At 44.3% G+C, this 24,216-nt stretch overlaps 5 protein-coding genes across 8 annotated transcripts; 1 reads left to right on the top strand and 4 right to left on the bottom strand.

Moving 5' to 3' along the window:
* Positions 1–1,390: 1,390 nt before the first annotated feature.
* Positions 1,391–2,652, bottom strand: LOC112885046 (photosystem I reaction center subunit XI, chloroplastic). The gene is made up of 2 exons (XM_025950718.1): positions 2,367–2,652; positions 1,391–2,081 (listed from the first exon to the last, which is right to left on the bottom strand). Exons 1-2 carry the CDS (start codon positions 2,499–2,501, stop codon positions 1,590–1,592), a joined length of 627 nt encoding a protein of 208 aa, XP_025806503.1. The 5' UTR covers positions 2,502–2,652; the 3' UTR covers positions 1,391–1,589.
* Positions 2,653–3,178: 526 nt separating this feature from the next.
* On the bottom strand, positions 3,179–5,773 carry LOC112885047 (tyrosine-protein phosphatase DSP3-like). Of its 2 annotated transcripts, none has more exons than XM_025950720.1 (5): positions 5,417–5,773; positions 5,144–5,237; positions 3,873–3,930; positions 3,708–3,751; positions 3,179–3,612 (listed from the first exon to the last, which is right to left on the bottom strand). In XM_025950720.1, the coding sequence occupies exons 1-5, from the start codon at positions 5,563–5,565 to the stop codon at positions 3,385–3,387; spliced, it is 573 nt and encodes a 190-aa protein (XP_025806505.1). In that variant the 5' UTR covers positions 5,566–5,773; the 3' UTR covers positions 3,179–3,384. The 2 variants fall into 2 exon arrangements, with proteins under 2 accessions (XP_025806505.1, XP_025806504.1); XM_025950719.1 differs by having other exon boundaries at positions 5,408–5,769.
* Positions 5,774–10,498: 4,725 nt separating this feature from the next.
* Positions 10,499–13,296, bottom strand: LOC112888116 (chloroplast stem-loop binding protein of 41 kDa b, chloroplastic). The gene is made up of 10 exons (XM_025954470.1): positions 13,064–13,296; positions 12,811–12,951; positions 12,618–12,704; positions 12,130–12,220; positions 11,927–11,981; positions 11,780–11,840; positions 11,461–11,682; positions 11,231–11,347; positions 11,033–11,122; positions 10,499–10,932 (listed from the first exon to the last, which is right to left on the bottom strand). Exons 1-10 carry the CDS (start codon positions 13,151–13,153, stop codon positions 10,756–10,758), a joined length of 1,131 nt encoding a protein of 376 aa, XP_025810255.1. The 5' UTR covers positions 13,154–13,296; the 3' UTR covers positions 10,499–10,755.
* A 639-nt stretch (positions 13,297–13,935) lies between these two features.
* LOC112887486 (beta-glucosidase 38-like) lies at positions 13,936–16,952 on the bottom strand. Its single transcript, XM_025953663.1, has 11 exons — positions 16,635–16,952; positions 16,450–16,508; positions 16,281–16,356; positions 16,116–16,187; positions 15,909–15,996; positions 15,521–15,764; positions 15,316–15,431; positions 15,012–15,223; positions 14,888–14,919; positions 14,676–14,778; positions 13,936–14,392 (listed from the first exon to the last, which is right to left on the bottom strand). Exons 1-11 carry the CDS (start codon positions 16,849–16,851, stop codon positions 14,118–14,120), a joined length of 1,494 nt encoding a protein of 497 aa, XP_025809448.1. The 5' UTR covers positions 16,852–16,952; the 3' UTR covers positions 13,936–14,117.
* A 2,605-nt stretch (positions 16,953–19,557) lies between these two features.
* LOC112887487 (tropinone reductase-like 3) lies at positions 19,558–23,740 on the top strand. Of its 3 annotated transcripts, none has more exons than XM_025953664.1 (7): positions 19,558–19,739; positions 19,841–20,049; positions 20,180–20,296; positions 21,400–21,534; positions 21,616–21,741; positions 22,489–22,590; positions 23,338–23,740. In XM_025953664.1, the coding sequence occupies exons 2-7, from the start codon at positions 19,918–19,920 to the stop codon at positions 23,485–23,487; spliced, it is 762 nt and encodes a 253-aa protein (XP_025809449.1). In that variant the 5' UTR covers positions 19,558–19,739; positions 19,841–19,917; the 3' UTR covers positions 23,488–23,740. The 3 variants fall into 3 exon arrangements, with proteins under 3 accessions (XP_025809449.1, XP_025809451.1, XP_025809450.1); XM_025953666.1 differs by having other exon boundaries at positions 19,558–19,756; XM_025953665.1 differs by having other exon boundaries at positions 19,574–19,699; positions 19,831–20,049.
* The last annotated feature ends 476 nt before the right edge of the window (positions 23,741–24,216 follow it).

Here is a 24,216-nt window from a genome sequence, read left to right as displayed (position 1 = left end):
CATTGGATATTGCTTTGTATTCGGATTGAGGAGCACAAGGTCTTGGTGTACGACTCGTTAAGGTAAGATAAATCAAAGTACCAAGATCTCATCGAGGTGGTAAATACTGCATGGCATCGCTACCTCCGCAAATACATAGGCTTGCCCATAGGTGAAATCGAGCCTCTTTGTTGGGTGACTGATTTTCCGGTATGAATATACTCTCGCTACTAATGTCATTCGCAATAAACATCAGAAAAATTCTATATCTTAACCCACATTTGTCCATAGTGTTGGAGACAGGGACAAGGAAACAACTTATGTGGATACTACGTATGCGAGTGGATCAACACTTTTGCAAGTGAAAAAGGGCAAATGACAGTGGAGGCATTCAATGTACGTGAGCACAATCACATCTGCTCATCATTTTAATTTATTATCTTTTATTCTCATGTTTTTTCGAAAAATGTGACAGCATTGGCGGATGAAAGAAGAACTCATTGAAATGGCTCGGATCAGGGCAATTCAAGAAGCTATATGCGGATTCCTGCTCGATGAAGTCATAAATCCTAAGGGCGAATTTTATGGCGATGTCCGTACAAGCGTCGCCGAAAAAGATCCGATGACGGGGAATTTGATAAATTACTACAGTTGATGTTCTTACTAATTTGTAATATCTCAAGTACTTTTAAACTCCTAAGTGTTCCATACATGATGAATATATATATATAATATTAGTGTAATATGCTGTCCTAATATTACTGTGCAATGCAAAAAGTACGATTATGTAGTCGCATACGGTACAAATACGCATAGCCATACGTATAAAAACGAAAAATAAAAGGTAAATAAGAAAAAAGATTTAGTGCCGGCCAGTTATACCAGCCGGCACTAACCTTGCTGCCAGGAGCCGGGCAGGGTTGGGCACGTTAGTGCCGGCTGGAGTAACAGACCGGCACTAACACGCGCCAGTTAGTGCCGGTCAATAAAGCCGGCACTAACGGCTGTCACGTTAGTGCCGGCCATTTAGTGCCGGTCACAGGGACCGGCACTAAATCTCCCTGTGACCGGCACTGATGTGCCTTTCTCCGGCAGTGCACCCTTTGCTCTATGTCGGGTTGGGCACTGTGCATCCGAGCCAGCCATATGTCATGGATCAGGATGCCTTCCTACAAATCTAGGACGGTGCCACCGTGGTCTTCGCTCCTTTGTGGTTAAAGAGTTGACTCAACCATAATTGATCTCAATTATCTATGACGTTCTCTGATTTAGACGCCATCATCATCATCAAGGCCTAGGGTCACGATTAGAGGATGAACAATGTGACCAAAGTCTTGGCTAATTTTTTTGACAAAGCCAAATCTATTGAGGATAACTGTCCGTGAACGAAGTGTACACGTACAACACCATGTACGCCAGTTGTTTTGTTCCCATGTAAATTAACTCCATCCAAGTAAGAAATTAACTGTTCCATGTTACAACCCCATCCATCCATCCATGTCCGATCCAGAGAAAGTAATACATTTATACACGTGCTCACTGCTCAATCAAGAACCACAGACACATCACCTACCCACATGTAGAGAGGAGGGAATATGCATGGACCCCGTCTACTTGAAGTAGTATGGGAGGTCGAGCACGTAGAGGAGGAAGTAGGCCCAGAGCACGCCGGAGATGCCGCCGAAGAAGAAGCCCCCGGTGAACTTGGCCCACCCGTCGGCGGTCTGCAGCTTGTCGGCCTCCTTCTTGCGGCCGGTGAGCGTGAGCGTGGGCGCCGTGGACGGGTCCCCCTCGTTGAACGAGGCGACGCCGTACATGGTGAGGCAGACGCTGAGGATGGTGACGAGCCCGGCGGCGCCCAGGGCGCCGGCCTGGCCGTGCACGGGCGTGTTGCGGAGCGGGCCGGTGAGGGCGAAGGGGCCGACGAGGAGGTAGCCGTGCGCGAGGCCGACCTCGATGCCGCGGAGCAGCGGGCTCACGGCGGTGCGGTATGCCGGGAGGTTGGAGAGGTACCAGGCGACGAGCGGGCTGGAGGTGACGGGCGTCTCCAGGCTGCCGATGAAGGGGTCGCCGTTGATGGGCTGCACCACCTGGTACGTTGGCTGCGCAACACAAAAACAGTATCTATCAGATAGAGGCACACAAAACAGTGCGAGTTTCTATTGATATACAAGAAAAATACAAGACTACGATCTTGCAGACCATAGAGGCAGAGACTTTTGATTGATCGTACAAAGATAACTGAAACATAATTTTATCCCGATAATAATTGAATTCTAAGATCAAAATGAATCATAGAAGATGACTGAAGTGAAATCAAGAACTTGGAATCGAACGAAACTCTCAAAGAAAGATGCATCTTTTCAGTGCTCAGTTGATCTACTGACCTTCTCAGGCTGGATGGCCTTCACGGTGAAGCGTGGCCGCCTCGTCAGCGCAGCGCCTGAAAGGCCCCTCGGCCTCGAGTGCACCAAGCCGCTCTTCATCACTTGGCTCGCCATGGGAGCGTACGCCGTAGCCATCTCGACCCTCTTCCTGTCTCACGCACACACCAGAGCTCTTCCTTCCTGCAAAAATGGCAGAAGAGGTCTCCGTGTGACGGCCCAATTAAAGTTTGTGATCTTTAGATCCCAGTGTGAGAGAAAATCCGTGGCGTGTTTGGATGGATGGGCCCAGCAGCTGAGATATGGCTCAGAGCTGTGTGGCGCTCATTGGGTGAAGGGAGTGAGCAACCCTATCCCTTATCCGAACGCGTGTAGATCTCCTCCCTCCAATGGATGCCTAGCTGGCGCCGCCGGCGTCCCGCCACGTGGAAACAGAATCTGCAGTGCTGGTGACCTGGACTTCGTTCCCCTGCACACTGAAGGAATATATATCTGGCGAAAGAAGAGCTGTTTCTCTCTCTCTCTCTGTGTGTGTGTGTGTGTGTGGATTTTTCATTTAAGTTGCGGGTGCTTTTGGATTTGGGAATTGACGTGGAATTTCTTTTAGGTTTTAACTAAACCCCAGGGATTTGAATAAAAAATTCAACATCCAAACAAGCTCCATAAAGATCATCTTTCTTGTACGGATATAACACGGATTCTGCACTCGGCAAACAGAACGCAGTCCATAAAGCATCAGTTTGCCAAACAGCTTTGGCATTCTATCAGGATCATCCATCACCGAAACGTACTGCAACACTTGCAGTGACAAACTGTTTCAGAGGAAACGAACCATGCAATGGATTAATGGCTGAGGCCTGTGCTCAATAGATTTTCACTTACAGAAGAATCACTCACAACAAGGCATGAAGACATAAAAGAATCAACAAATGCCCTGGTGACTTGTTTTACAACTCTTTCAGCAGTTCATGCTCCAACAAAACTCAAGGGCCTGGGACGTTGGTTCCCAGTCCCCTTGTCGTTATCTGACATCGTACTGTAGGCGCTTGCTTTTCTGAAGACAGTCGTGGTAGCGGTAGATGAGTCTGAGCATGCAATCCCTCATGCAGGTGACATCGAAGGATTCAATGAACCTCAGGTCTGACAACCGGGATTTTCCAGCAGCATAGCGGTGGTACTCTTCGAAGATGGATGATAGGCACCAATTCTGCAGCTTTCTGAAGCAGCCCACCAGACATCCAGTGCGGTGCTGAGAACAACAGAGAAAGCAAGAATTCAAGGCCACGAGAAGAGAAAGAAAAAGAATCATCAACTTAGAAGACAGAGAAATGAATTTTTAGGTACCTTTCCTCTTTTGCAGTGGATTAAAACTGGGTGGTTCCTTACATCTGAGGACCATAAAAAAAAGAGGAAACGGGTCATTAATGGGTCAAAATAGTTTCATATGATCATTTAACAATATTAGTCGACAGCAAAGTTAAATTGGAAAGATTGAGCCTAATTCAGTACCAAGCAAGACCCTAAGAGCCCCCACGATGGCATCCACAGGTATGGACACGTATGGGTCCTGCAGATGCAAACATTTAAAATGTGCTGAACTTGCTGATATAAGAATTCAAAAAATCAGCAGACAACAGTAGTTGCTTCAAAGGAAATCAACAGGAATTAACACTACAGAGGTCCCAAGTCACATATTAGAAAGGATATCAAATGAAAGGCAGATACTGTATATGCACAAGAAAACACATGTCTGTTTTCAGTAATGCAGATGCAGTATCTGAAGTGTACAATACCAGAAGAAACAATCTGATCCTTTGACAAGGAAACTATATTGATCGGTGCCTGCAACAACTTATTCAGAACCATGGATAAGGGGAGACAATTTTGTAGTAGTTGTGCACTTGGATACCAGAATAGGTAATTTACCATCCACACTTGTTTCCAAATACCAGATTAATAAGCACCTCAAAAACCAGCACAGTGGCATTCAAACATTAAATTAGCATTCAATGGATCAGAAAATTATCTGTTGATTGTCCACACCAATGCATCTTTGACAATTGATAAAGAATACCCACTGGTCTATTTTCCTAAATTTTGTTAAGGCAAAAGTATTAAAAATGAGGGAGGCATCTTATGCCTGCCCAACTGACAACACTAAATACCCTTTAGAAGGTACGGAGTACTTATACTTACATAAAAAAGCATGGCTGCAGTAAAGAAAAGCTACATATAACCACCATTCATCAATGTTATAAAGCAGTATACCTCTGAATCTAGAGAACTTAAAAAGCATAAGTAGCAATGTATTTGTCCTCAAGATTGCAGACCTTTTGCAGTTGAAATTGAAGTAAGCACAAATTATCATTACCACCGAGTTTGCGTATGCAACTGGAGAAGTGACTACCAAAGCTTCCCAGCAGATTTACCAAAGCAAAAACAATGAAAAAAAAAATATAGCAGTACTTCTTGATTCTTCAAAGAATGTATTCTGTTTCTTTCATAACGGATTATCCCCGAAGATGCCCTTTGAGCACATTGGATTCCACTAGTGCCAGAGTGCAATTGAGGTAACACCAATCAATTAAGTACTAAACAAAGAATTAATAAATGCAAAACCTTATGAGCAATTTAAGGGGGGAAGGAGCCATCTTGAAAGTTTATTAAAGAGAATAATTATCTTTTATATGAACTCGTAGATTAGATGCATTCTTCTCAGAAAAAAAAATCATGTGCCAAGTCTAGTCAAATTTAATAATACAGGCGAGGAAAAGACCCACCTTGTTGCCTTCAATCCCGAACTGGAAGAGACGGATCCCCTCGGCCTCGAGGAACGCCGCGTTGGCCTCCGGGTAGGGCTCCGGGCACAGGTACCTGCATCACCCGCGGGAGGGAAACCGCCGCCGCGTCAGCCACGGAGAACCCACAGCCCAATCGCCGCCAAACACGGTACGAGGAGGAACTAAACCAGCCGATCGTATCCAATCCAAATAATTCCAATCTAACGATTCGATCGAGTGGGGGTGGGGGATTTCGCGGCTCACACGACGGACCGGAGGCCGAGCCCCCGGAGGAAGCCGAAGCTGGCGGCGTCGGGGAATCCCGAGCGGTAGACCCCCGCGTCCACCATCCCGAAGTTGGCCGGCGGGGCCACCAGCCCCGCCGGGCCCTCCTCCTCCTCGCCGACCTGCTCCAGGATCATGCCGCCTCCTGGCCCGGACCGGCCCGACCGGCCGGCGAATCCGGGGGCGGATTAAGCGGCGGCGCTGGAGATCGGGGGGGACGGGAGAGCGCGAAGGGCGGCGGCGGCTAGGGCTGGGCTCGGTCCCCGCGGGAGGAGAGGGGATGGATGGATCGCAATTCGCAACGGTCGGGTCGGCCGCCGTGGGGACGGACGGGGGCGGGCGGGGGAGGGGGCGGAGGGAGGGAGGGGCCCGTGGGCTGGGCTGGGCTGACTTGCTGCCTGCCTCTGCCTACTCACGGGGTGGGTCGCGACCGCGTGGGCTCCTGTATGGGTTGCGGGTCAGCGGTGGTGGGTGACGCGGCGGCGAACGGGGCAGGGCCCGCCGCTGTGTGCCTGCTGTGGGTTGGTGACGCCGCCCACGCACAGACTGGGATGCTGGCTTTTCTACGATGGAGAGAATTAACAAGACAAGTGGTGGATGCATGCATGATGGCTGCGATGCCAGCCGTTCAAATTAAAAGATTGGTTGATGGTTTTTTCGGCCGTTTTCCGATGTTTGGCGAACGATGATGCTACCTGGGAAGTGCATTTGCTTTCGTCCAGAGACGAAGCACACTATTTTATTCTAGTACATTTTCTTTTTCTTTATGCTACTAAATCACCGAGGACTTTCGGAGAAAACACAGAGAATTCTCAATCAATACATGATATAATCGATAAATAGTAAATGTGTTGTGTAACAATTATTAGACAAGAGATCATTTAAAAAAATATCTTATATAATAAGAGTTTGATGGGCAAGCAACAACTGACGTTACAATTGATGGTATTTAATTTATTTAGGAGATAAAAGTATCAAATATTATGTAAAGTTCATAAACATAAAAGTGAATATATGCAAGGCTTCCGTTGTTTATGGCTCGTTGTTTATGGCTCTGTTGACCCTCTCCTCGTTGTTCGATAGCCGTTGTGCCACTTTCTTCATATCCAGTTGATCTTTGATATCGGTGTTTAAACAGTTGAATGCAAGCTTGAAGATGTCTTCAATAACCACTTTCTCTTCCTTTTTTACAACCTCATTATCAACCATATCATGAACTATCCGTTTCCGTTGAGTGAAGCAAGAACGGAAGTATAGTGCAAGTTCATTCTTCCCAAACTCATCTCATGCCACCCTCCTAGTGATGAGTTCTACCAGTAGAACTCCAAAGCTATACACATCGCTCTTCTATGTGAGGATGCCTTCTTCCTTGAACTTCGGATCACCATAGCCATTGCTACATATAACTTTCTGAGTATGCATTGTATAACCACTTGCTAAGAGTAGCCTTGATAGACCAAAGTCAGAAACTTTTGCCATTAGGTTGTTTCCAAAAGTATGTTGGCGGATTTGACATCACCATGAAGGATGTGTGAATCAGTTGATGAATGAATGTATGCAAGTGCTTCGGCACAATCAAGAGCAATCCGTAAGCAAACATTGAGCAACATGTCGCTCTTGTTGTTACCGTGGAGCCTATCATAAAGGTTCCCATTTTCTGCAAACTCATACACAAACTTTGGGACGTTAACATCCAGGCAATAGCCCAATAACTTGACCACATTCTTGTGCTTAATCCTTGATTGAATCCTCAAGTCCTTTTTGAAATCTGCTATATTTGTATCAGCCGTATGAATTGGCACTTTTACTGCGACCTTTTGGCCATCATGTAGAACCCCAAGGTACACCTTACAAAATCCACCTTTACCGAGGAGGGTTTTGTAATCATTGGTGATTTGCCTTAACTAGTTCCCATGGTAAACTCTTATTGTATCAATATCGCCTATTGAAGATTCTACATTACACTAAGCATCTTGACATGCTAGTGTAGATGAAGTTCCTTGCTTAGCTTTGTTTTGGGGTCCATGTGCTTCTAAAAAATAAGTTCGATGATACTTTTGATCATAATTATTGCTTTGAGAGTCACCATTGCGTGATGAAGAAGATACTAGATTGGCATGCCTAGTTCCATGACTTAACATTTGGGGTATGTTTACATGAGTGTTCTTAGGAAATGCTGCAGCATTGTGTGCCCCATAGAGATTTTCTTGCTTTTGAGGAAACTGAGACAAGGAATTATATGCTTGGAAGTTTGTCCTAGTCTCCCAAAAAATTGGAAAGGTGAGAATAAAATTAGTTAGTGTACATATAGTTGAGGTCTACGCTTTTATCTATCCGAAAAATAAAGTAAAATGATACTTTTATTGGAAAAATATGATTATCAAATAAAGAGTAATAATATCCATGATTGGTGGTCATTATAGCTACCATTAAGTTCTCTTAACTGATTTATTCACACAAGAGTAGCTTTTTTGAATTTTCAATACTTTAGAATGGACTAGCAAGTCAAAATATATTTATTTTCATTTGCCCTTGTTCGTAGTTTTATTTCTTTCTCATGCCATTCTGGATGAGGAAGAAATGTGACTTCACATCGCCTTTTAAAGTTGAGCCACGGTTCTTTAAGAAGGAAAGAGGCAGGGTCTCTGATGAAGAGTCATCACAGTGCTTTTATCCTATTTAGTTCACATTTTGTAAAAGAAGTTAAAGTTCTCAAAACCTTGCTTCTTAGTTTCTTTATACTATTTATTGCATCTAATTAAACAAAAATCAGTGCATAAGGAGGAAGACAGCAAAAAGTCATCACAATGCTTCCTTTTGGTGGTTGGTGGGAAACAAGAAAATAAAAATGAGTTGCTTGAACAGAAATACATCAATCCCACAAGCTAATTTCGGTGACTGTGGTTCCCCTAAACTCAAAACGTGATGCACATCAGGGGCAGATCAAGGCTCAAGGGGATGTGCTGTCCCCTAGCCTTTGTATCCCTAAGCGAATGATTGCATTAAGTATAGAAATAACTAGGTAGCAAAGTTTGAGCATTTTAGCACACATATGGCTAGAATATAAGAACCAAGCATTTGGCACATTCTTGGCTCCAGCCCTTTTGGGCTTGGAATTTTTTGGATCAATTAACCGATCTGGATTTCCTAAAATAGGGTCATAGTACCTATATAGTTTAATGAAAGTTATGATGGCAAAAAAACTTCTATGAAGAATCAGGTGAAAGCCTATAACATATTTTTCTTTGGGTGCATACCTAAATGACAAAAATTCTTGAAGAGAATCAAGGTAGAAAAGAACAAACTCAAGGTAGAAAAGAACCAAGTATACGATCCAAATTTTAATACAGAGGGGCTGGAGAATTTTTGCAAACGCGCCCGAGCACGTATTTCATTAAGAAGAAAGCAATACGACCGATACATAACTTAATAGACAGAGGCAAGTGGCAAAGAGAGAAGGTGCCAGCAGCTTATGGGCGGTGGGCATCGTCATGATCTAAGCTTTATAACGGAGGGACTAGTGAGGAAACAGGTATAAATAAGTTTGTTAATTTGATCTATCTGTTAATTCAGGTTTGCTTGTTTAGAGATTTTCAGTAGACTAAAGTTTAGCTGTGAGCATATGATTTCTAAGTTAACAACACTGAGCTCAAACTCATGGTTTTTAGTGGGAATTTATTAATTACTATCTTTAAATATGGTTCTTCTATTTCCTAAGATAATTTTAAGTAGTGCTTTGTATTATGTATTACCACGAAACTAAAATAGCAGTACATGAGTATATGTGTACATCAATATATTTTTGTGCTTTGTTTAGAAGCTTCTGAACAATTTATTACTGGTTTCTTTTGATATTTAGCAACTGGTTATTGTCACTTAGTTTCTAGCAGTCATATAAGCTGATAGCCGAACAAATATAATGTAAGCAACCGAATTTGCTACTAGAAAGGTACTCTTTTCTTTGTGATTTGCATTTTGCAAGCATTATTTATAAGCTGATATATAAATTAAAGTAACCAAGGGCGAAGTTGGTGCAGGCTTTATGCTCAATTTATATAGTGCAAGTTCACTCTAAGTTTGACTAAAACATCCTAAGTCTTCAGTTTTACGCGGTCTATTGCTGTGACATACAAACATAGCTAAAAGCAAAGGGAACAACAGAGTAGGATTATCTTAGAAGGCTGTAAAAGAAACAGCTCAAATCAGAAGCTAGGCATTTTCTATAGAATCAGTTTACTACTATATGTCTATATGCATGATTTAATTTGTACTCATAATTTTTCTTTATCATATAACTTGTGACTTTCTTGTCGGCATATTTCAGGTTGCAAAGGTATGTTGCAACACTTGGTATTCCTTACAATATTCAGTGCAAACATTGCTTTATGAATCCTCAGAAAGAAAAAGGCAATGTGAGGGCAAAAGTAAGAATATGATTTCTCGACTACCTGTGAAAAGAGAATGTGTTAAGAGTTATGACAGATGAGATTTTCAGATGTCAAAATAGTTTCAGAAGTTGGCCTTAATATCAACAGTATATTCTCTCCATATTCATATGTACTTGATCCAGACATGGTTACCTTTCGTGGTAGTGCTTGTATTTACCTGTTAATGTGCGTGTATCTGTGTACAAATAAATAACATGGCTATACAGGAATGCAGGATTGATGAATGTTTAGAACGAGATGCATTGCAAGCTAAAGAAAGCCGGCAGAATTGACCATGCTAAAGTCATTATTTGTTTTGATGATTATGAGATTTTGTATCGAGATGTATGGGGTTGTATTTTACTAGACGTTGTATCCTAAATCAACATTAATGTCCAAATAGACCTGTATTTATGATCAAAGAAAATATAAGATTTGATTGTTAGCTTTTTGTCTATTTTGATGGATTGGTACCAGCTTTTCATTGGTTTCGAGGGGTTTACATTTGAAAAATTATAGTTATTTATGTGCTATACGTTAAATTCACTTAAGAAGTTACAATGACATATAATTCGTCCTGCAATGAAGTATAGTTTCATGCTTTTTCGACACTACGTAAAATTGATGTCCATGCATCACATTCTGTTGCTAAGATTAGGTATATTTTGTTGTGTATTATGATCTATCCTAAAATACCATGTAGTTTCATGCTCCACTTATTGTGTGGAAAATTTCTCGACGCCCGTGGCAACGCACGGATATAAACCTAGTCCAAACAAAAATTGAGATAATTTCCCATGTATTCCCCACATCTACAACCAGCATTTTGGTCCCCAGCAGCTGCACCGGCCCTTTTGCCGTGTCACGTGGAGCCATCGTTTCCCAAAGATCAAGGCAGGCTCAGACGGTCGCAAGCTTCTTGCCGAGGATCATGTCGTCTGTGGTGAAGTCGGCCGCCTTCCTGAACGTGCCGCGGCCGAAGTCGAGGTTGTACGAGTCGGTGAGCCCCTCGACGAGGTCGAACTCCGGCGTCCACCCGAGCTCCCTGGTCGCCTTCTCGATCGACGCGAAGAAGTGCTGGAAAAACACCCAGCGTCAGAGACACAAGCCCACTCATCTATCAGTAGTAACAGTTTCTTGGTCAGACAGGCATTCAGACAGGGAGGGATCGCTGTACCTGGTCCCTGAACGGGAAGGCCTTCTTCTTGCCGAAGTCGAAGTCCTTGGGGTTGTAGTGCACGAGCTCCGGCTCAGGGAACCCTCCAGCCTGCATACATCAAACAGTAGCCATTGCTGAAATTGCTGAACACTAAAGATAGCAGAACCAGGCAGTTCAACAGGAAACCAGCACGGTTCCTTGGCGAAATCTCGTTACCTTCGCGCATGCCCGTGCGAGGCCGTCGAAGGTGACGTACTTGGCCCCGGAGATGTTGAAGATCTGCTGGCTCGCCTTCGGGTTGCCGAGCACCAGGTTGAATGCCGTTGCAAGGTCCTGGACAGAAAGAAAAACAAGCACGGGCTCGGAGGTTCAGTCGAGCAAAGCACACGCGCCCTCTGAAACATCTAGCGCATTGCGCAACCGATGGTTTCTGAATTCTGGCTGACCTTGACATGGCCGAGCTGGGTGATCTGGTTGCCGGCACCGGGGATGGGGATGGGCCGGCCGGCCTTGAGGCGGTGGAAGAACCACTCCTCGACGGGGTTGTAGTTGAGCGGGCCGTAGATGTACACCGGCCGGATGGACGTCCAGTTCACGCCGCGGGCGGTGAGCAGGCTCTCCGTCTCCAGCTTCCCCTTGTGCCGGCTCTTGGGGTCCACGGCGTCGGCCTGCGGTGCCGGCCATACACGAGCGAGAGAGCCGTGGTCAGTGCCCCTGTGGCTAAGGCCATTTTCATGGCGCCATCGTGTGAGGATCTGGCCATACCTCGCAGTGTGGGAGAAGGTCTGATTTCAGGTACACTCCGGCTGATGAGCAGTAGATGTACCTGAAGGTTGATTTTTTTTTGAAATTGGAGACCATCAGAGATGTTACTGTAGATTCTAAAAATTTCAGGTGAAGTGGCTAGCTTACTGTTCCAGGTTGGGCAAGGCGTCGATTATAGGCTCAACCTCCACAGCCTCGCGTCCTGAAACCACCATGTGGCGAAAGGCGTTAACATCTCACAGAATCACCATCCTGGTTTGTAGCTATAATGATTATTATTATGAGAAGTTTCTTCATAGCCTATAGAGTCTGACTCTCAGTTGTAGCTTTTTGAGATTTGGAGGCATTACCGTTGATGTCGTAGACGACATCGTAGCCCTTAGCAGCAAGGCTTGTCTTGACGAATTCGAAGTCCATCCTGTCACCTTTCAAGTGCTGGATCTGTACAGATGTAAACCATCCCAAACCCAATTATTACTTATATGATAGCATAATATGATGAATGTACTTAGCAAGCTCTTTTACTGTCCTACCACTGATATCCTTTGTACCTTAGTTTAGTACCTTAGTGTATTCTTACGTGCACATTACTCTGAGGATACTGACACAGAAAACAGAGCAAACAGCACACCTTGGAGGAGAAGCCTTCGTACTCTGCATCGGATTCTCCTGGCAGCTGCTGATAGCAAATTACTGATGAAAGTGGTAACTTAGCAAGCTCTTTTACACTGTCCTACCACTGATATCCTTTGTACCTTAGTTTAGTACCTTAGTGTATTCTTACGTGCACATTACTCTGAGGATACTGACACAGAAAACAGAGGAGCAAACAGCACACCTTGGAGGAGAAGCCTTCGTACTCTGCATCGGATTCTCCTGGCAGCTGCTGGGTGATGGGCGCCTTTCCCCTAGTGAACAATGTAACCTGACGAAACAGATTTTTTATCTTTTTTTAAGAAAAACACTTTATCTTCGAATGACTGCAGTATTGCTTGGCTTAATGATCATTGCTGAGCAAAGGCACAACTGACCTGATGGCCCTCCTTGACAAGGAGTCTGGACAGGAAAACACCAATGAACCTGGTTCCACCCATGACAAGAATGTTCTTGGAGTCCGCAGCCGCCGAGACCTGCACCCTCGCCCCCCTCGGCTGCCATGACCTCCTCCTCTTCTGCGGCCAAACAAAATTTCCCAACCCTCAACCATGTCAGGCTCACCGGCACACCGGAATCCATCACGCTGTTCAACCAACAAAGGGCATTCCTGTTCTGCCGGTTGGTCACCTGCGCTGAGACGGAGACGGCTGCGCCGCTGAAGTCGGAGATAGGAGACGGTAGGAGGAGGCTGCTCTTCAGGGACGCCGAGGCCGCCATGTCTCTCTCCCTCTGCTCTGCCTCTCCTCTCTCTCTCTCTCTCTCTCTCCTCGCTGTGCCTGCACTAGTATTAAATGAAGTGCTAAGAAACAAGAGTGAGAAGGATGGGCCGGCCTTGTTTACTTCGGATGGATGGCTGTGTATAGCTTGTCTGAAACTTCTTGTTCAGTCTGTGCTAATGGAACATAGAAAGAGGAGCGAAACTTAGATGCTGGGACGGTTTTGGTATGTGTGGAGGGGGGCGCCAGCCCTATCCTGATCAGCTGATACTGATAAGGACGTCTTTCACCTGTCCACTTGGCACCACTCTGATCAGCTGATACTGAAAGGGACGCCTTTGTTCTAGGACAGACTATGGAGTAAAGGTGTGCCCAATAATAGGGGCAGAAAAAAGATATATTATTCGAAAATGCTATCTAATGTGAGGCTGACAAGTGAAGAAAAGATAAACAATCAGAAAACAGTAACCGACACAAGGCTGGCAAGTGGAGCACAGGGCCAGAAATGAGGGCCTTAACTTTCCTACCCAACTGATCTTTGTTGAGGCAACAGGTGGATCTTCAAATGAACTTTCCAATTTCATGACATTACGTTTCTTATACCAAATTTATCATAACCTTATATCTGATATTCCAGAGTCAGAATTATTTCTTAAAGTTCTACTTGTAAAAGTGTGCATAAACAATCAAAGTGGGACAATGAAACTATGAAAGAACAGCAGAAAAGAAAGCTAGACAGTGGAATCTTCACCTCTGTTATCTTCAGATGTATGAATGTGTTGCCCAACGCCGTTACAACTCAGTAAACAACCATCCTCGAAACACGAAATTCTAAACCAAAAGGAAAAGAACTACTATCTTTATTTGAAGTCTGAACTACATCACATTTTATTTGTAAGAACCAAAACTGATGCCCACAGAACGCGAAGAAGCACAGTATGCTAGCTACCATTCAGTTCCTTCCTTCACTCTTCGTTCTTTATGATCTTCCGGAACCAGCGCGCAGAGTCCTTGGGGTACCGCATGAACGTGGTTCGGTCCACGTACACGATTCCAAACTTGGAGGTGAACCCTTGCCGCCACTCAAAGTTGTCCAGCAGTGACCAAGCGAAGTACCCGATGACTTTTGCGCCATCGTGTATCGCGCACTGGAGCTCATGAAGGTACTTCTCGAAGTAGTCTATCCTGAAGTTGTCGTACAGCGCATACGGCAAAGAATCACTTCCAGATTGATCGATTCCTGGAGATGTCATCAGCATTGAACTTAGCATCAGGATTCATGCTTTTGAGTAGGGGTGCAAATTGGTGACGCTTACATGCACCTCCAACACTCTTTAGTTTAAATATTTATACTACTATTTCAAAATTGGATCTTAATTTGAAAAATTAGTATAAATATTTGAACTAAAGAGAGTTGGAGTTGCACCTAAGGTCATCAATTCACCCCCCTACCTTTGAGATTGTGTCAGAGTGCTACTGCTCATTTTACTGATAACTCAAGGAAGGGCTGCTGGGTGACTTACCGTTTTCGCCGATGAGCATGATAGGGTTGTTGAACTTCTCCTTTGTCCAAAGGAGGGCTTTGTAGAGCCCCCATGGTACCACGTAGAGCCAGTCCGAGAATCCCTGCGTAGTAAGTTTTTTCTCGATCAGAAAAATCTTGCATAACGTGTAATAATCTTGTACATTTTCCGAGTTAAACGAGGCGATAATCGACGAAGATTATTGCTGCTACCTTTTTCCCAATAGGCACACCGTTCCGCTCATCTGGACAGATGATCCAATGTGTTAGCTACGTGGATAAAAGACTCAGCAAATAAAAAAAAAAGATGGCTTTGTGTTGAACTAAACAACCGTACATGAAAGTTTGACGTGCCAATCGTTGGCGTAGCTGGTATGCGTCTCGTTGACGAAGTTGCTGGCGTAGTATGTGGTGTAGTGGTTGATGGCGATGTAATCCGCCGAGCCTTTCACCATTGCGGACTGCTCGAAGGTGAAGTTGGGCAGCCTCCCCATCACGATCTTCTCCATCGACTCCGGGTAATGGCCGTAGGTGATCGGGTGCAGGAACCTGAAACCAAATTGGAAATGGATGAATGTTCAGTTGAACCCAGACACCATCAGATGCTGATGTGATGACCGGGTAAGGTTCGAATTTGTTACCAGCCAAGGGTGAACATCCTTGCTCGGTGCGCCGCGTATTCGTCGTCGATGGAGGATGTGAGTGGCTCATACCAGACGAAGTCGAGCAGGATGCCGATCTTTCCACCCTGCGGGACCTGAAAACGAGCTTTCCCAGGAATGGTGAGCATGGTGCGAGCTGGAAACCAAACAAAAAATGTTAACGTGATCTGGGGAAGTCACTAGCCTGGTACTTCTCCCGGTACAGCTTGACAGCAGAGGCGTGCGCCAGGAGGAGGTGGTGGCCGGCGATGTACGGCTCGGTGGCGGAGTTCCCACCGAAGTGGCAGCCGGTGCACCTGGCAGGGGGGAAGTAGCCGTCGCCGTACCCGTGGGAGGCCATCATCCTGGGCTCGTTGATGGTGAACCAGTTCTTCACGCGATCACCGTATGTCTTAAAGCAAAAATCTGCGAACCTCGTGAAATCGTCCCTGCAGAATGGTAGCCACAGTCACAGATCAGATCAGGTCAGCATGTCGGTATGCGAACCGATCAGAGACCTGGTTCCTGTCAGAGCTGACACAAAACAGAAGATTCAGATAGATGGAGTTGATCATGAACAATTGAGCACTTACACAATTCTGGGGCTCAGCCAGCCGTTGTACTGGTCTTGCAGCACCTGAGGAAGGTCGTAGTGGTAGAGCACAACATAGGGAGTAATATCTGGTGCACAAAAGAAAAAACAAGGCTCATCAGTTACACGCCTCCAAATCTGACATTCACAAGAAAGAAATCTCCGTCGCAAGAACAAAAGAAATTAGAAGCCAAGATCATGTGTTTACGGTTCGCGAGCAAGTAGTTGATGAGCCTGTGGTAATAATCCACACCATCCTTGTTGATCCTCCCAATTCCACCTGCATTGTTTTACCAAAAAAACAGAAACACGTCACTGCAGTGAAAACCCTATGAATGACCAGTGGCGGTTGCGAGAATGTTTCCGCACATACTGGGGAAAATGCGCGACCAGGAGATGGAGAAGCGGTACGCGTCGAAGCCAACCCGCACCATGTTGTCCACATCGTCCTGCAAGAGGCCACCGGGAGACAACTAAAATGGGTCATGCATCGACATGGATCGTTCAGAAACCGAAGCATCAAGATCAGGCATTGGACGAACCATGTAGCGATTGTACTCGTCGACTGTCACATTGGCAGTGGCGTTATCAGGAGTAGTACCTGTCCAAGCACATCCATGGGTGGCCAGCAGCCATTGACGTCAGACCAGTAGGGATGCGATATGCATCGTCAAGTGAAAGAAATCCCAAGAGATGCAGTGATGCCCGATCGGTTCGTCGATCTCACCTGGATACTTGAGGAAGGTGTCCCAGATGCAGGGGCCCCTGCCGTACTTGAGCGTGTTCCCCTCGACCTGGTACGCCGACGACGCCGTCCCGAAGACGAACCCGGGCGGGAAGCTCTGCCTGGTGAGGTTGCCGTGGTCGCCGGGGATGCCGTACGCGACGAGCGCCAGGGAGAGGGCGAGGAGCCCATGGAGGAGCAATGGCGCAAGGGTCGCCATGGCGGAGGACAGTGGCCGGTGAGGGACTCGGAGGTGTGGGGGAAGAGAGCCTGATCCGCGTGGCTATATATGGAGGCCGGAGGGCGGTGGGCGCGACCCGGCAGCGCGCCGCATGCAAGAGCAGAACTGAAATGGCGGCGCTGGGTTTGGACACGAGACTGTTTCTTCCTTGCACACGCAGTAGCAGCAGCTCCATGCCGCTCCTCGTCCCGGCGATTGTGGAGGTGTGCCTTTGTACTGGTCCTGAGCCACCAGTATTTTTTCCATATTTCTCTCTTTTCTTAGGGGTTTTGGAACGGTTAGGGTTTGCCTTGACGTTGCATTTGCTTGTTGATTGATCTATCCGTGATATTTGATAGAATGGGCATGGTGTGTGCCACATGAAGAGAGCATCATCATAATTTTTAATTTCTAGATTGGGAAAACTCCAATTACTCCCCTCGAGTATGGCTAAAGTCCGGATAATACCCTTAACTATCTCTTGGTCCAATTTAGCCCCTAAACTATATCCTTTGATTCAATTTACCTCATAATACAATTCATCTTTTTATTCCTCCACGTATAAGTGGAATTTTAATTTAAGATTTTGCAGGTTGTGGTGGACATCACAATGTATGTCAAAGAAAAGATATTATAAATTTTTCATCATTATTTTTTCTATAATTTGTGTCGTAAGGGTTAATTAATTATTAAATATTATACCCTATTGAAATAATTATGAAAAATTCTTTACATATTTTTCTAAAATATTTTATGATGTCTGTTATCATCCTGGAAAATTTCAACTCAAGACTTCGCTTGTGCATAGATAAATAAAAAGGATAAATTTTATTAGGGGGTAAATAATATCAAATGACATAGTTTAGGAGGCAAGTTGAACCAAGAAATAGTTTAGGGTATTATCCGCACTTTGATGATACTTGAGGGAGTAATCTAGATTTTTTTCTTCTGGATTTGAGATGTGCGTATACCCATGCCCACCATGATCAAATCAAAGATTTAACATATTGCGTCTCACCAACGTCGTTGGTATTTTTTTTCTTTTGTATTTGTAGACAACATTTATGGTGAATTGGAAAATCTCAAGATCAACAAAGCCAATCTTCTATGAACGTTCATAGAGCAGGGTGCATGTGCGTGCGGGCGTATATAGAGATGAACGTGTGAGGGTGGAAAACAGAATATCCCTAAAACTGATAGAGAAATACAAAAATACCAATAGAAAAATGTAAAATAAATTTCCTTGATGGTTAACCTGAGTGTAATCACTTGCCATGTAAATTGGGCACGCACAGGAACATTTGTTTCCAGTAGTGACTAGTTGCTAGGTAGGCTCAGCTACTGCAAAGGTTGTAGTAGTCTAGGATATTCAACCTCTCTGAAATGGCTTACTGACATACCTGACAGTGAGGAATAATGTCATTTTTCATCGTTATTTTCATCTTGATTACCTAAAAAGATTTTTGATGCATTTATATGTAAGTTGGCAGCCTGAATGCCCACCGAAGGTACTTCATTGCAGAGCTCAATTTGACCTAGCTAGAAGCAGGAATAAGGCAAAGATCCAGCAAGAGAGGTCGTACTTGATTCGAAATAAACAGTTGTACAGGATTGACGAGGTAGGAACTCGTTTCTCCTTTAGCCTTTACTAGCTATGGGTTATATAACAGGCCGTGTCGTCACCATGTGATGTATTGATTATTTAAGTTATGATTGGGATTCCGATTGATTTGTCCGGTTCCGATTAGTATTTTAAGATTTGTCGGGTTTTGATTAGCAATTGACAGATCAAGAAATTATTGCTTTATTGCTTATTTTAGAAATAAGTAAAAATTAGAAAACCAGGTATACACTTCTTTCCACCCGGCCCGGCCAATGGAAGCCCTCTTGTCCACCTGCTTGTGTAATTTCAGGAGTCCAGTGAGCCGCCGACTCCGAGCGCTTTCACCATGACCAGCAAGCTCCCGTATACGACGCCGCGCCAAACACAGCCGTCTGCTCATCTCCGCCTCCGCCTGGATTCGTATAGTTTGTTGTAGATGTACATATATGTACATATATTTATTCTACAAGTTTGCATAATTATATTCTAAGTGTACAAATCTTTATTCTGTTAATTTGTAAATAAGTGTACATATATTTGTTCCATAAGTTTTCATAATTTGTATTTAAGGTATATATATATATCCTTGTTGTATGAGTTCATATAATTGTTCGATGCATATAATTATATTATTCCATGGGTTGTAGAATTTATTCCATTTGTGCATATATCATAAAAGATTATTTAATTTAAAAAATAAAAAATATTCAAATATAGGTAAGGAGGGTCTTGTTTTGAAGATCTTGCTAGATGAAGCCATAGTTTGCAATCGGAATTTAATTTAAGATTTATGATTTTTCAAGTTTCAATTTTTTTTACCGGTATGATGACATCGTCAATTATGTCCTTCTCGGATGGATGCATGTGCATACACCGGCTCTCGTATAATTTTTTTGACACCCATCCAAACTAATATACATGTGGCATAATAACATAACGAATCGGTTCTAGTAGTAGATACATGTGGCATAATAAAATAACGAATCTTAGAGCTCAAAACATGCTTCTCGTTTCTTACATGGGCTGGGCCGATACTAAAGAAAACAGCGTGTGCGGGCCGGCGGGAGCCGTCAGCCGACAAAAACAGCTGATGCCTGTCGCTTTCAGCGACAGCTATCCGCGCCCCGCTCTCCCTCTGCTCTCGCCCCGGCCGCCTGCTCGCCGCCCCCAAGCTCCGGCCGCGCCGCGCAGGTCGTCTCCGCCCTATTTCACCGGCATCTGAAGCATCCAGAGCATCCAGATCAGATACGCCTGCTGCCCCGTTCTGCCTCGCTTCCATCGACGGGTCTCTTTTTTTTTAATGTATATAATTGTATATACATACTCATCGACGGGTCTTATCGCACTTTCCTGAACAAATCGAAACAAATTTCCACTCCTGTGCAGGGCAGCTACCGTACAAGCGGCGGCGAAGGGGATAAACGAGCGACCTCGAAGCTCGGCCGGCGCGGCGCGGCGCGGTGATGGAGGTCAAGTGCCGGCGCCTGGAGGGGAAGGTGGCCGTCGTGACGGCGTCCACGCAGGGGATCGGCCTCGCCATCGCCGAGCGTCTCGGCCTCGAGGGCGCCGCCGTAGTCATCTCCTCCCGGAAGCAGGTCCAGCCGAGCAGAGCAGAGGCCCCTTCTCGTTTCGTTTCCCCTGCTTTGCTTGTTTGCGTGCTCCCGGTTTTTCCCTGGACCGTCCTTGTGATTGGGGGTTTCTGCTGTTTGACGGGTGGTGTTGCAGAAGAACGTGGACGACGCGGTGAAGGGGCTCAAGGCAAAGGGGATCACCGCGGTCGGGGCCGTCTGCCACGTCTCCGACGCCCAGCAGCGCAAGAGCCTCATCGACACGGCAGTCAAGGTCAGAATTGGGGGAGGGGGTTTCAGTCTCTCAGATGGGTTACATTGCATAGTCAGATTTCTTTTGTTGCTCAGCGATCCCGTCAGGCCTCCTGGCGGTCAATGTTGTGCCGAACCTTGTTGGGAATTAAGCTTCGACAATTGTAAATGTGCATCAGGAACGCTGGTTTAGTTGTTTTACGCTACTGACTGGCTTTTGCTCAGCTGACCTTAACTGCCTGCCCCCATGGTTTCTCTGTCAATGGCGAAATTGGGATTGGTTTACTACCTGATATTTCTAGCTGCTTGCTTGATCTATTTCTTCGTGCAGTAGCGTTCCCAGAACAGGAAACATGGATTTATGGTTGGATGTAATTTCAGAGAGTCATCTACCTGCGCAGAAGTGCAAATAACAACACTAAAGTTAACATTGTCTTTATGATGAACTAAAGAGAAGCTCAGTAGTACCAGCATCTACTTGTGTTTCAATAATGAGCAGAACACTCCTTTATTAGTTGATGAGGAAATGAACAGTAATGTAGCATATCTGACATTCAGGTTGATGACTCTCTGAAATTGCATCAAATCATTAATACTTCCACATGCAGTAGCCATACCTAGTCTTACTCTGTGTGCTTCTAAAAGTGTGCCTTTACATATCCCACATCGCATGTTTCGTACAGCATCTTGCAAACTGTTATGTTTGCAGATTACCAGAGTTTCTTTTTCGTTTTTCTTCGGAGGGAGGGAGGGACATTGTCGGTGCCCTAGGGTTGCTGGGCGCAGTGGACCAGTTGTCACAACGGCAGGCACCCAAGCCAGAGGCTGAGAGATAGGCTACACCCTTGATCTACTGCTTAAGCTGCAATGGATACAGCAGGCCTCTATATATAGAGGAACTAACCAACTACACTCTAGTTTCTTCCTCAGAATTGACTCACGATGACCCGCTGTACTGAATGGGCTGCTTATTAAGCCCAGCTGGTCTTGGGCATGATGCACACTTTTCTAGATTCTGTTCATGTCTTAGATAGTATGTTGCATTTGAGGACTTAAGTAGTTTTCAGATAACATTGTGACTCTTCTTGTTCTTGTAGTAGTAATCAACTGATTATGTTTTTGCAGAACTTTGGACACATTGATATTCTTGTCTCGAATGCTGCTGCAAATCCTACTGTAGATGGCATTCTTGAAATGAAAGAGGCTGTTCTCGATAAACTGTGGGATATTAACGTCAAGGCTTCTATTCTTTTTCTTCAGGTGGGAAAATTCTTCCTCCTGCTTTACACCCTCTGCAAATGATGTTGACATTATTTGCTTCCTGTATCAATTTCTTTTCAGGATGCTGCTCCCCACCTACGTAAGGGATCATCTGTGATTATTATTTCCTCAATTGCTGGGTACAATCCAGAAAAAGGATTGGCAATGTATGGTGTTACAAAGACTGCTCTCTTTGGTCTCACAAAGGTATATGTTCATCTTTTTTGTCATTTTTCACTTTGTTTGCTATATTTGATCAATGTCAAAGTCATGTTATTATTGTTGACATGTATAGAAAGTTCTCATAAATCTTAATACACCTTCATACTTACAATTTTTGTAAACTTGTAATGTAAAAATAACATGTTTGACTTAAGCTGCTAACTGAATAATGCTGGGTTCATGAAGTATACATAAGCAAGTTATCTTCCCTTTGAGAGGTTTGTGTAAGTGCTCACGCATGGCCCTTGGGAGCATATGAGTTGGCTTGATATATGTTAAAAATCTGAAAATTTCATTGTACTCCGTATGGTTGGGTAGCAAAGCGCATGAGGTTTCATCTGATCTACCTTTGGTACAGAACTGGATGGGGCTTGGAATGAAAACTTCCAGATTCCCATCATACATGCTCCCACATAAATAAAGATTAGTCTGGTAGTCTAAGTGATCCTTTCAGTGCCATATAACACAGTAAGCGTCTCTCTCTTTCTCCCTCCCTCCCTCTGCTTCATGAAGTTTGCACATAGAAGTGTCTGCTTGGTGTTTTGCACTTATGTTAGGGGCTGCATGTTAGACATCCTCAGGAATGAAGTTTAGTTTGATGCTAAGACTTCAGAGTTTAGAGAGAAGTACACAAGTTGGAGAAGTAAAAAAACTATATATTGTACACAGTTTTTGAAGATCACAACTAATTTCTTTGGATACTTTATTGTTAAGCTGTTGATGTATTTGTAGGCTCTTGCTGGTGAGATGGGACCCAATACTCGTGTTAACTGTATAGCTCCTGGTTTCGTTCCTACACGGTTTGCTAGTTTCCTCACAGAAAATGAGACCATTGTAAGTGATTTCTATATTTTTGCTTGCTTACTTTGTCTGCATATATTTTGATGATGGGTTAATTGAAAAGAATCATTTGACCCTTTTTATAACATTTCCTTATTTTCCTAAAAGTTTCAATGTTATGTGCCATAAAGAAATATCGTTGCTTAGCACTTCTATACATAGTTTTCTAATTTGTGATGCAACAAGTATGGCTTCAAGCTTTACTTGCACATGCCAGTGCACTTGAAGAAATAGATAGAAAGGAATTACCAATGCCTTTATGGATCACGGTTTATTTAGAAGGATAGAAAAATATATGCGAACTCGATTTAAAATGCACTAAAACAACTTTTGAACGCTCTGATGTGCCGCTTGAAGGCTACCCTGATCGGATCTTCAATTTTTTTATTGCATATTATCTGATAGTTAACGTTTGGATGATATCTTCAATATTAATGACATGCTATCCCTTTTTTATTGTCTATTTTTAGTTTCCATGTTTCAAAAGATAGAAATGGCTTGCTAAAAAACATGGGTTTAGAAGGCGATACTTACATCAGATGCCATTATCCTTCTAGTGCTTGGGGGATATTGTTCCATTATATCATACCTAAGTACAAAACCTGAAGATACTTGCTGAGATTTCTGTCTATTTCATAATAATATTGGCACAAAAAATCATTCACCACTATTCATTTCAAAGACTCGATCCAGTTGTTCCATCCATGCAAATGAATGTACCTAACCTTAATTATTCTGCAGAGGAAAGAGCTTACTGACAGGACCGCGCTCAAGAGATTGGGTTCTGTGGAAGACATGGCTGCGGTTGCCGCATTCCTGGCTTCTGACGATGCGTCCTTCATCACAGCTGAAACCATTGTTGTTGCTGGAGGGATACAGTCTAGATTGTAAATCTGGCTGAAGCTTATATTGGCATGCTCGAATGATCTGCACTAGCACTGCATGCTGTGACTATACCAGTGCATTTAGAGGGTATAGCAACTATACTGTAATAATTCGCTGTGAAGCTCCGTTGTGCTAAGTTGGGTACCGCTTGTTTTTTAAATTGGATTACAATGTGATAGCAAATACAGAGGGAGAGTTTATATGTGCAAGACCAAAAGCACAAACCGGAATGTCATCCTTAACAGCATCAAGAGTTTCATATGCTCACACATGCAACAACACCAAAATATGTGAATCATTGGCTCATGTTTGCCAAAATCGAAGGTGGAGTAGGAAGGTGTGGACGCCAGATTGGAGCTCACCTCCTTTCCTCGACTGCTACACGTGCACCTTGCTTGCTTTCAGCTTTCTCACAGTTTATAGTGGCTTTTTCACGGTTCAAACAGTTTTTTCACAGCTCCCAGTCTAACCAAACAAACCCTCTTTCACGGCTCACGGTCTAACCAAACAGACCCTCAACCATACATCCGTGATCGCAGCAATGGCCCTTGGAATGATAGATTATATTCCATGTAAATGTGTAATTCAGCAGCTGGATCACTAATGGATCATTACCTGGCTTACCTAGTTCATTTAGGGTATACTTGCTGCTGCAGGGGGCTCACCTTGATCCCGCTGGGGATCTCCGATAGCGCATCTTGACATAGGCAACTTGGGTGGAGCATGTAATTACAT

Source organism: Panicum hallii, chromosome 3 (assembly GCF_002211085.1).
Source record: "Panicum hallii strain FIL2 chromosome 3, PHallii_v3.1, whole genome shotgun sequence".
Taxonomy (NCBI): Eukaryota; Viridiplantae; Streptophyta; class Magnoliopsida; order Poales; family Poaceae; genus Panicum; species Panicum hallii.
Note: the sequence above shows the minus strand (reverse complement) of the source record. Positions and strands in the feature narration are given on the sequence as shown.